This window comes from Papio anubis, chromosome 8, assembly GCF_008728515.1.
Source record: "Papio anubis isolate 15944 chromosome 8, Panubis1.0, whole genome shotgun sequence".
NCBI classification, from domain to species: Eukaryota; Metazoa; Chordata; class Mammalia; order Primates; family Cercopithecidae; genus Papio; species Papio anubis.
In genome coordinates, this window is record NC_044983.1 from 57,230,957 (window position 1) to 57,243,594 (window position 12,638).

The following is a 12,638-nucleotide window of genomic DNA, read 5'->3' on the forward strand; positions in this document are numbered from 1 at the left end:
AGCAACATTTACTTTCTATTTCTTTACAGTGAATTTAAAATACTTCATAACATAATGTGCAACTTATATCAAATGTTTATTGTGTGACCAGGTAACAAGAATTATGTCATGCTGAAAGTAAAAAGACTATATGGTCATCTTCTCACTCAGGAAAACGTAAACCAAAAAATAAAAAGTTATGTTTAGTTCCTCGGCCTCTGTGTCTCAGAGTTATCCTATTGCTACTCACTATTCAACCATGGCACACAGTTTATTGGTGGAGGTAAGAGAGCCTGCATTCTGGAACTGTGCTGCCAGTAAATCTATTAGAAGAAATCATGTAGATCCCAATTTGACATCATGTGGAGGAGGAAGTGAAAGTTGGCTACCTGAACAAGAACTATGAATAATGTGTGAAAGATAATTTTTTTCTTCATTCCTTTCCTTTCATGTCTAACACCTTCCCCCAAAAAACTGCCTCTCCTCTGACTAGGTAATGGGGGTGCCTGTCACAGTGATTCTAGTCTGTTTGTGGGTCTATGGCTGGATAACTGAAGCAGTATTTCCACAAAAGAATAAAGGTTTTGGCACATTGCTTATAGTCCGTTGCATATGGCAGATGTTCACGAATATTTCTTAGCATGAGTGTTGAATAAGTGATTATTTAAAAACTCATTATTTGAGAATTTGATTTTCTTTTCATAGTGGCTCCCAAAACAGGGAAAGGGAAAGTTTTGAAACAGATCCAAAACACAAAAATCACAGATAATCATTTGTATGAGTAACAAATTTCAAGATCCAAAAGGATGGAGATAGATTGGAAACATGAGGCAAATTCAAGAAAATGAAATTTAATGCCCAACCATGTACCTTTGAGATGGGAGAGAAATGGTTAACAGCAGCATGGCAGGATGTGTAAATACAGTCAGATTTCCCTTTGGTTGTATTGTATCAGTGCCAGAAAGGCTAATGCAGTTCTAAAATACTTCAACAGAAGCAAACAGGGCAAAAAACAAACAAAAAATCAAGAAGGTGAAGCAATTATTTTACTCTATTCTGAGGTCACACCAGGAGTATGCGGGCAACCCAGCCAGTTGATGAAGAGATACAGGAGAGTGCTAAGGTGTCCAGTTTTAGAAACCTTGGCACAAGAGGAATCTGACTAGCCTTGGCTGGGCGGGTGTGGGAGGGCTAAAAGGTACTTGCATCTACTCTAGTGGCTCCAGGAGAAAGAACCAGAAATTGCACATAGAAGTTTAGAAAGGGCAGATCTGAGTTCAATGTAAGGAATAATTTTCTAGCTGAGTTGCCTTTTTAGGGGCATGGAGGAGCAGGTTTCTCAAGTTGGTTATGTTCAAGAAGAGGCTGCATGACTCCTTACTGAAGATTTCCTATCAGGTTGGTCGAGACGAGTTACTGTTTCCCTCTAACTCTGTGACTGTGGTTCACATGCCATGTTGTGAAATAAAGTGAAGTCATATGACAGAAGGTAAATGGAGTTTAAGGTCTGTAAAAGTAGATGGCCACCAATATTCTCCATCTCCATAGGGTCCGTAGGTCAAACAGGCGGGCAGCTGTCCAAGGTGCTGGAGGGAGGTTGGCCTGTGTCGGTGGTTGTGCTCCCCTGGTTGTCTTCATGCTTGCTGTTTGTTTTAATGCCTCTGGATTTTCTGTTTTTCTGTTCCTCGTACAAACCTACCCTTCTCCCTTCCCCCACATGCACACTGGGCTTAAACAAAGAGAAAAATGCACTGGAAATGTGTTAGGGGGCTGGGGCTAAACTACAACCTAGGGTTTCCTTCCTTTGTCCCATCCTAGCAGTAAATGAGTCCATGAGTCCATTTCACTTTCAAAGGTCCAGATTGGTATATAAGATTGGACTGTTTGAATGGATTGATAGTTACAGTAGAAATAAAATTTTTTGAGACACTTGTACTGATTTGCTTCTTGAGTTCTTAACTTTATCCTTTCCACAGTACATACATATCTTGAAAGGAGACAGGAAACTTAAGCAAACCAACAATGATTTTTATGATGAGGTGGAAGGAACACTAGATGGTTTAGTTAAACACCTCTGTGGCCTTTGGTATACCCAGGAGCTGTGTGTTGGTAATAAACCTGGCAACTTCTCTACTTTCTATTTGTGTTGCCTTTTATACATCATTTGACTTCTCAGTCCCTTAGTTTTTTCCGTCTATAAAAACTAAGGGTTGTGAAAATGAAATGTTAATATATGTCAATGTAAATACATGTTAATACACAACTAAGGGTTGTGAAAATGAAATAAGCTAATATATGTCAAGAACTTCTTAGAACAATACCATGTGCAAACATAGTGTTTTAATACTTTGTGTTGAGGGGGTCATCAAGACCACCCTTTTCTGTATTTGATAATTTTAGTAATGTTTTCCTAACTTATTAGAAGGACCCACAGGACACAGGAAAGTTGTTAGACTGACAGTTGTGGTTTATTACAGAGAAGGAGATAGGTTGCAATCAGGAATGGAAGGCCATGAGTAGGGAGGAGTCCAGGAAGGACCAGCTGTAAGCTTCCAGTTGTCCTTCCAGTAGAATCACATAAACAGAACTTAATTCTCTTAGCAAAGATGTGTGACAACATCTGCAAAGTGTTGTCAATGAAGGAGGTTCACCTGTGCCCTGGTGTCCAGGTTTTTATGGGGGGGGTCAGTCTCATGGGCATACAGTACCTTTGTGACTGATCTTAACTGCTCAGTCCTCAGCCTTCCCCCATCCCCTCTTGTTACCAGACCCCATCACTTACTTACCCAAAGTTAGTCTTTGGTCAGGGGTTTCCTCAGTATCATCCCTTCGTGGTTTACCAGAAAGATGTTATTGGAAAGTGGTCCCAATCCAGACCCCAAGAGAGGGTTCTTGGATCTCGTGCAAGAAAGAATTCAAGGTAAGTCCATAGAGTAAAGTGAAAGCAAGTTTATTAAGAAAGTAAAGGAATGAAAGAATGGCTACACCATAGAAAGAACAGCCCTGAGGGCTGCTGGTTGCCCATTCTTATGGTTATTTCTTGATTATATGCTAAGCAAGGGGTGGATTATTCATGCCTCCACTTTTTAGACCATATAGGTTAATTTGCTGATGTTGCTATGGCATGGTGCTGGTGCTGTCATGGTGCTGGTGGGAGTGTAGCAGTGAAGGTGACTGGAAATCACTCTCATCGCCATCTTGGTTTGGTGGGTTTTGTTTGGCTTTTTACTACAATCTGTTTTATCAGCGGGGCCTTTATGATCTGTATCTTTTGTTAACCTCCTATCTCATTCTGTGACTAAGAATGCCTTAACCTTCTGGGAATGATCTCAGCAGGTCTTAGCCTTATTTTACCCAGCCCCTATTTAAGATGGAGTTGCTCTGGTTCAAACACCTCTGACACTCTTACTGCCTTAAAAGGGTCAAACTGATACAGTGTGACCTAAAAGCCCAGACATACGAAAGTAAGCATGCACTATAAATCACACTGTTAGCATAAACTACTTGGCATGAACTAAGGTCTCAGATATACAAAGATCTTCTTATCAGGTAGGCTATTCTAAGGGCTTAGAGGAGCCAAAGGCCAGTCTTGAAAACTTGTAAGGTGTAGGGTTTGGGCACCCCAGGTCTACTGAGTTAACAATTTATTGCACATATATGTAAGTTTTACTTATTTGAACAATTTAACAATTTTCATAATAATGTTTTTAGTTGTGAACATTTATTAAATATCTACTGCATAACTCTTTTTATAATCTTTTATCTGTAAGCTGAAAAATAATTTGGTTTAATTCATATTATAAACTTAGAAAAAATCATTATTACTTCAATATAAAAGGACACATCAAAAACTAATGATCATTACTAGTATTGCAATAGTGGTTGTTCATAAGAGTGCTTCATAAGTTTTAACTATAATTTCATGCCAAATGCTCTATGCATATTATTAGTTGTAGTCCTTATCAACAACTGTGGGAAGTAGGTAATACTTGTAATATACAGGTGAGAGAATCAAGGTCCAGAGAGTTTCAAGAACTCCCCTAAGCTTCCCAGCCAGTAAGGGACAGAGTCTAACTTTACCATCTGATTCATAGTCTTAACATCATGCATGATAGTTTCCAGTGACTCTCAGAGACAAAAGGTTTAAAAGGTACACTAAAACATTAAAAATTCAACAAACTTTATATATCTCAAGGTACACAGGATATTTAGATGCTGGGGCAGAGTGTGGCTAGAATACATATGTCCCTTTTACCAAGAGAAGTGATCACTGCAAAGAATATTCCAATACTCCAAAATGCTTTTTTGCCATAAAAATATGGTATAGCAAGCAAAAGTAAGAAAAACAGAGATATGAAAGGGAACACATTATGCAGTTATTTTGGGTGTCTTTATTTCTTATTTTGATTTTGGAGACAGGGTCTACCTCTGTCACCCAGGCTGGAGTGCAGTGTCATAATATGGCTCAGTGCAGCCTCAAACTCCTGGACTCAAGTGATCCTCCCACCTCAGCCTCCTGAGTAGCTGGGATTACTGGCATGTGCCACTGCACCTAGTTAATTTTTGAGTGTCTATTAAAAAGAGAAATATAAAATCCAGATGTCTTCAAAGGTTCCAAAATTGTCACCATGAATTGTTTGTAATTCTGTCTTTTTCCCTCCCCTCTTGTTAGATCTCAGTCTGTGGTAGAAGCTGGGACGCTGAAACATGAGGAGAAGGGAGAGAATGAGAACACTCAGCCACTCCTGGCTCTGGACTGAACCCTGAGTCACACCAATGCTCCCGCACACTGGCCTTCAGTGGTATCAGCCACCCGGGAAGCACATGCGCAACTGACCCACACAGACACGTGTGTTCTGCTTGACACAAGGTCCTCCACTCCTGACCCCCTGCAGTGACTGTCACCAGCCATCGGTCTGAGCAGCCAAAGTTGGACAAAGACTTGAGAGATGCTTTTTTTTTTCCCCCACCACAGTGAGGGGACTGGAGGATGATGCAAGGCATTTATGTAAAAAAGATTATCCTTCCTATTTATGGTAGTAAATAAATTGAAAAAATAAAAAACTAAATTTGATGCACACACTGCATTAGGACAAGAATTTTTCTGAGGTATCACACAAGGACCCTCTCTGGTTTTTGAAAATTAAGTGCATTTCCAAGTAAATGTATCAGAGTTAAACTGTGCAGACACCACTGTCAAGTTTCATGTAGTACAAAGCCCTGAGACAATAGCATCTCTGGTAATTTCCATTCTTACTGAATTATTTCCTTTGACCTCATCACCAGCATTGAATTGTTCAGCCTAAGAGTATGTTCTCATAGGTCTGGGTATTTGCAAAGTTTGCTTATTTTGATATCCTGCAAAAAAATTATTTTGATGTCACATCTCTTGTCAGGCCACTAGCTGACTGTCATGAGCTGACTTTAAAGGAAGACACATGCACATGAAATACAATTATTTCATCTGAGCAATGTGAGTTTCCCCCACAGGCAGTTCAAGAGCCCATTGGTGCAGCGTGTGTCTGCAGAGGAGCTGTCTCATTGAAAACACATGTCAGTGATTAATGAATCCATTCCAGTTGTCTCAACTGGGTCACTACAGCAAAGAAAAGTGCTATCAAACCATTTACCCCTTGTCCCCAACCCTCCTGCAACAATTAAAGATGTGGAGAAAGAACGTGGTTGTTGCTCCGAGGGTAAATATTCAATCATGGAGCAAGACCCATGTGGATGGTTAAATATGCAAGTACTAAAGAAGAGAAGACTAGAAATGCAAGATGAACTGTCAAAGGTCATTTTATTTACCTATTCTCCTTAGAAATGGAGTCCCTAACTATCCATTCAAAAGAAATCAGATATAAAATAAACGGACATCATATGATATGATATTCTTACTTGTGCCATGTTTTCCAAGACCGGTGCATATTTTTAGATATCTCTTATTTGCCCAGCCATCTGTATGACATGGGTATTTATTAGTATGACCAGTTGGTGCTCAATGTCAAACAAAAATATTTTAGTTAATAATGGGCAGTAAAATATGATTTTACATTTTAAATATTTGGGAGAGTTAATTTGTTAGCTAAATAATTCAAGGGAAAGAGATTATTCAACTCGTCAAAATCACCCCTGATAATGTTATTACTAATCTTAATTATTTATTACATCTCTTTCCCAATGGATCTAATATTTTAATTTTTTTCCCTATTGGTAGAGAATAATAACAGAAGTAATTTTCATATTATACCCTTGGAGAAATAAAGTTGAAACAGAATTAAAAATACTTCTCAAACAGCTGTATCACAATATAAATTAAATTAATTCATTTTTGTATAGACATTGGAAATCACAAAAATAATAACATTGAAATAATTCTACCAATGCAGAGACAGAAACACTTTTCTTATGTACCAAGACATAGGTAAGAGAAAGAAAGAATTAAAGTGAATTAGAAAATCCATTTTATTGCTTGGGTTTAAAATAGTTATGGGATACAAGTATTTACAATGCTATTGGAGTCAATTATTGACAACACTTTGCAACAGTAATGCCATTTCTAGTTTTTCAATTGGCAATACTTAGAACCCTACTGTAGTGACCTGATTTTAAATACCATATTTACTAAGTTAAGAGCTAGTTTTTACTCTCTTCCATAATTTCATTACATGAATGTAAGATGATGGCTCAACAATGACGACTTATAGTTTGAATTTCTTTATGTGTATGCAATATACATATGAGAACCAAATTCAACAAGTGACGCGAATGTTACTACATGAGCATTGAATTGTATTGCCCTTGTCAGTTATTTCCTCTGTTCAATAAATACTGAAGGACACAAATACCTTTTTACTTTTCAAGAGTTTGCCTTCTCTTCTCGATTTTATTTAATTTGGATATTTTTCCTCCCATGCCTCTTCATCTGATTTAGTGGGATGTTTTCAATACCAGCAAAACAAAAGAACAGGAAAAGTATTTTGCAAACTTATCCACTGGAAGCTAATGTCCTTAAGGTCAAGCAAAAAGAGTCAATTTCAATTTCAAAGAGCTGTTCTTTAAATGAGATAAAGAAAGTCTCCTTTTGTTTTTAGATGGAAAAGAAAGCACACGTTTTTTTCTACCTGTGAATGAAATTTGGTGACCTCTGTGCCATTCCTGCAGCATTTTTGTTCATATTGGTTTAGAATTCAGTGCATGAATATCATTACATTCTTATAGCTAACATTTCTAGTTAGCTTTGATTCAAAACATACAAAATCTGATGCATTAATACTTTATAAATTAATGACTTGCTCATCTTTGGAATGAGTAGGCAAGATGATTTTTAACTGTTATTTCTATGTTGTGGGTAATGTTAAAACTAAATGTAAATGATGATAATTGCTATTTCACAGTGATGTTTAAAATGGCAGAGGCTTCTCAAGCCAGAGAGATGGGACAGTCTTCCAAACTCTTTCATCAAAAAGGAAAGCAATCTGGACCTCCTACACCCAGGACAAAGATCCTGGCATTCTTAGTAACCTTTTACTCTGCCATCCTTAACATTTCTACAGAACTGTAGCAGAAATCATCTCCAAGACTGAAGAGCTGGCTTCCTGTCATTCACATGAATCTACATAGGCAAAGACACTGTATTCTCAGCCCTTGCCTCATGGATGGCGAAACAGCCAGGAGCCTGACACCCTAGCAGCCACCTATCCACCTAACCCTGAAAGAACATATTTTTATTTCCATGAACTATACTTTTTCCCCAGAAGCTCTAATAATTCGCATAAAAATTTATATCTGGGACTTCTATAACAATATAAGATAATTCCATGCTCTTTTTTCAGTGTGAAAAGTTCCTCTTTGAAAGAAATAGGATTTTGTCAATATCCCCACCACTAGCATAGTGAGAAGAGGATCTCAATCAAGATAAAAAAAACCAAATGACTGGAGAGTTGGGATGGGTACAGTTCATAGACACTGGCATAATGACCTCTTTCTTTTTTGTATTAGGAAAATAAAACTGCTGTTTTCATGAGTGTCTTTTACTAAGAAGAATTAAAAGAGGGACGTCTGAGTTTCCCAGTAATGCTACCGTTAAACAGCTAGAAGTAAAGCATTTATACAGCTTGTCATTAAAATCAACAAAAACGTAGTGGTACATGATGACAAAATAGTCTAGCTACACTAGAAAAATATAACTGCATAGAAAAATTACAAACTAAAGCAATCCATTCACAGTTTCTACATATGTTCTCTTTATACACTGAATTAGATCTTTTCTATGTGGAAAAAATATCTTTGGTAAGGTAGAAGCTATCAAATGTTCACCTCAAATACCGGCAGAAGACCACTGCTTTCATGAGATGACACACAGCAGGGCATTTCCTAAATGAATTGCAGCGAGGCAAATATTCCCTTTAGTGTCTTCTAACCCTAGCAGGAGGCTGAGAATTATTCAGGCTGCAAGTCAAGGGGATTAAGAGTCCTAGTGTTCGAAATTCTATCCTCACACCCAAGGAAATGGAACCAGAAAGGCAGCCTCTCTCCAGAGTGTCCCATGCTTGCATGAATTCATGCTAAATTGCAGGAAGGCTGCGTCTCTGCTGTGGTGTCAGTTCTGGGTGCCACACATCCACGATGAATATCAGCCGGAAAGATGAAGCATCCTGCCATACCTCGTGCTCAAAGGAGTCATCAAAGATGAGCACCTTGCCTTCCTCCCAGGTCCTGCAAAAGAAAGACAAGGATTCCTGAATATAGCTTTGTGTGGTTCAGATGTCTGAGGATCAATTCCTGTCCATGCGCGAGAACTACCTTTGGTAACAACCTTTGGGACATAACCAAATAACTAGAACATTAAGCCCAAGTTTATTCTTCCCTTGATGATTAGGAAAGAATTTCAGAAATCTTGCTATGAACCTCAGTTTTCATTTCTCAGCACTGGAGATGTACAAATAACAGAGGATTTGTGATGAAGACATATTGGTCTTATTACATGCCTTGCAATTATTCTGTATATTATTATATGTCTTGCAATTATTCTGGTTTAGACGTATGGGCAGTGATTGGGTCTCAGGCATCTCTATGCTTCTCAAGACACTTCCAATCAATTTTCTTTTCAGCTCACTCCACTTGTTCAAGTTTCATTTTATGGAAGAAAGGAATCAACTTAAACACGGTAACCATAAAGTAGAAAACTAAATTAGGAGTTTCCTAGCTAGTATTCCGGCTGAAGAAAATGGGCAGATTGGGAATGAATTTTGTTTGTATTTTTAGTATCATCTTCTATGCAAGTGGGTTATCCATGGAATATTTTAAATCAATGCTGCAAAACACCCTATAGAGCTTCCAACATTACCTCATAAGATATCTGCATAGGGACTAAGATCTAAATATAGTGTTAGTCTATTAAGAAAGAAACATACAGGAGGCAGTTAACACAATGCTTTTCAAATCTAAAGAGAGTTTATGAGTGATATTGATGGTTCCTTATTTTAAAAATAGATATTAACTGCCAATATATTCAATACCAAGTTATGTTTTTAAAATAAATTTTTTGCTAGAAAATTTTCCTTAGGTACTAAATTCCAGTTAAGCCTTAAAAATTTTGCACCTGGATTAGCAAATAATGACAATTATAGCATGGGAAATGCTAGCTTGATTTCAAGTTACTGTATTATCATAAAGATGTTTTCCTTGGGAAAACTAGTGGTGAATTTTTGTGTTCCATATTAGGTGATTAACCAATATAAACTGAGCAATACTACATATATTGCAGGGCTTCACAACCTTGGTATTACTGACATCTAGGCCAGATCATTCTCTGTTTTAGGGGCTGTTCCATGCACTATAAGATATTTAGCAGCATCCCTGACCTCCACCCACTGTACGGCAGTAGCATTCCCTATACTATTAGGTTGGTGCAAAAGTAATTGCAGTTTTTGCCATAGTTGTGACAAACAGAAACATCTCTAGTCATTGTCAAATGTCCAGGGTGGGAGCAGGGGCAAAAATCATTCCAGTGGAAAATAACTGACATACTGAATAAATCTGATAATAAAATTTCCAAGTTATGTAAACTAACAGATAAAGTACTGAGCTTTTCCAAGTTGACAGTTCATTGAAGTTGGGAACCAAACCTCTACTTCTCTACCCACCCTCCCACCTCCACCCAGTGTGCTATCTCACATACTTCATGATACGGTTTGGCTGTGTCCCCACCCAAATTTCATCTTGAATTGTACTCCCATAATTCCCATGTGTTGTGGGAAGGACCCGATGAGAGATAATTTGAATCATGGGGCAGTTTCCCCCATACCGTTCTCATCACAGTGAACAAGTATCATGAGATCTGATGGTTTCATCAGGGGTTTCCATTTTTGCATCTTCCTTATTTTCTCTTGCTGCCACTATGTAAGATGTGCCTTTCAGCTGGGTGTGGTGGCTCATGCCTGTACTCTCAGCACTTTGGGAGGCCGAGGAGGGAGGTTCACAAGATCAGGAGTTCAAGGCCAGCCTGGCCAACATGGTGAAACCCCCATCTCTACTAAAAATACAAAAATTAGCTGGGTGTAGTGGCGCATGCCTGTAATCCCAGTTACTCAGGAGACTGAGGCAGGAAAATTACTTGAACTTGGGAGGCAGAAGTTGCAGTGAGCCGAGATCAAGCCACTGTGCTCCAGACTGGGTGAGAGGGCAAGATTCCATCACAAAAAAAAAAAAAAAAAAAAAAAAAAAAGGAAAAGGAAAAGAAAGAAGAAGAAGAAGAAAAAGGAGAAGGAGAAGAAGAAGAAGAGCGCCTTTTGTCTCTTGCCATGATTCTGAGTCCTCCCCAGCCATGTGGAACTGTAAGTGCAATCAAACTTCTTTTTCTTCTCAGTCTCAGGTATGTCTTTATCAGCTGCATGGAAATGGACTAATACACCGTGCCTCATCGCTTGCAGTCAACACACACATGTTGATTGGCTCTTTTACAACTCCTCTGAAGGTTTTTAGGGTTCCATTAGAGTTCCATCAAGGGTAGCAAAAGATAGAAATCTATGGACTTAGGAGCAAAGGGCAGAATATGCATTCATTACCATGCAAAACCCAACTTGAGAACAAACGTAAAACCAAGTGGGGGAAATACGCTGACAAGAAAAATCAGTGAAACAGTTCACAGCTTCCACAGTTAGGCAGGCATTTTCTAGGTCTTAGTGTTGTCACTGGGATTAAGCAATGTCAGTGGATACCACAGACAAGCCTTATAATTTATGTAAAAGATGAGGGAGGAAGTGTACTCAAAACGAAAGGCAGTGCACCTATGTTCACAGCAGCACTATTCACAATAGCCAGAAGGTGTGAGCCACCCACGTGTCTATTGATGAATGAACAGAAAAACAAAATGTGGTATACACATACAATGGAATATTAATTCAGCCTCAAAAAGAAAGGAAATTTTGACACATGCTACAATGTGTATGAACTCTGAGGACATTATGTCAAGTAAAATAAGCCAGACATAAAAAGATAATTACTATTCTATTCTACACATCTGAGGTCCTAGACTAGCAGTTAAATTCATAGAGACAGAAAAGAGAAGAGTATTGCCAGTGGCCGGTGGGAGGAGGGGAATGGGAGTTATTTAATGGTTATAGTTTCAGTTTTGCAAGTTAGAAAGAGTTCTGAGGATAGATCATGTTGATGGTCATACAATATGGATGTACTTAACATCACTAAACTGCACACCCAAAAATGGATAATATGGTAAATTTCGTTATGTGTATTTTACTACAATTAAATAGAGAAAAAAGGGAAAGGCAAAGGAGAGCATGTGGTAGAGGAGAAAGAGAGAAGCAATACAGCAAGATGGAAATTTATGGTCTTTGAGGGGAAGCCTCTTGACCCTGGCATTTATTATTTATGGGACCTAAGGTGAGCTACTTAGCATAATTGAGTCTTCGAATCTTCATTGGCATAATTGATGTGAGGATTAGCACATGGTTGGCACATAGTAGATATTCAACTAATGACAGAAAATATAAAACAGAAAAGGAATGAAAATATAAAGAAAAATAGGGAAAAGATAAAAGACAGAGGTGAAATGTTGGGAGGTGGTATGTTACCAAAAATGACCTTGGCATCACTCCTTATGAAATCTGCCTTCCTTTCAGACAACTAAAAACTTCCAAGGGAGATGAGATATAAAAACATCGTCAGAGCATCTGTGAAATGTACTTTGTACAGCAATGACAAGTGATTTTCAAAGTTTTTTGGGTGGCAGAGAATCCGGAAACTACTTAAAATACTAGAAGTAATTAAAATAACTGAATAGAAAATTCTAGCCCACACAAAATGACATTTTTCGCTAGATTATGATAGGTATAACAAAGCCAAAGATCTAGAAATGTTTTATGGGAAAAAGGCCTTAAGCATTCCATTCATTAAATTAAATTCCTTGAGAACTGGGAAAAGTTATTAGCACCAGAACACGCTGGTCACTCATGGAACATCAGTGCATATAAGAGTAGAACTTAAGAACCACAGGCTTGCAGCTTTCCAGATACATTAAGCACAATACAGATTAGTGTAAACCATTAATTAATCGATTTTATAAATGAGAAATTTGGGGAGGTATCCCAAAGGGTTGTTAATTGGACTGTTTTAGGGTCACAAAACTCTTGGGGAAAGTG

General features: G+C 38.1%; 2 protein-coding genes across 16 annotated transcripts in view; one reads left to right on the top strand and one right to left on the bottom strand.

The window, feature by feature from the left end:
- The window catches only part of CLVS1 (clavesin 1), a 208,730-nt gene extending 201,895 nt beyond the window's left edge, over positions 1-6,835 (top strand). The window contains exon 6 of one of the 2 annotated variants that reach the window (XM_009213089.4): positions 4,652-6,835. In XM_009213089.4, coding sequence (XP_009211353.2) covers positions 4,652-4,739 — 88 coding nt within the window. In that variant the 3' untranslated portion in view covers positions 4,740-6,835. The remainder of the gene's footprint in view (positions 1-4,651) is intronic. The other variant, XM_009213090.4, reaches the window with a different exon arrangement.
- Positions 6,424-12,638, bottom strand: part of ASPH (aspartate beta-hydroxylase) — a 220,937-nt gene continuing 214,722 nt past the window's right edge. For all 14 annotated transcript variants that reach the window (XM_031669577.1, XM_003902799.3, XM_009213094.2 and 11 more), the window contains one exon: positions 6,424-8,694. In XM_031669577.1, coding sequence (XP_031525437.1) covers positions 8,544-8,694 — 151 coding nt within the window. In that variant the 3' untranslated portion in view covers positions 6,424-8,543. The remainder of the gene's footprint in view (positions 8,695-12,638) is intronic.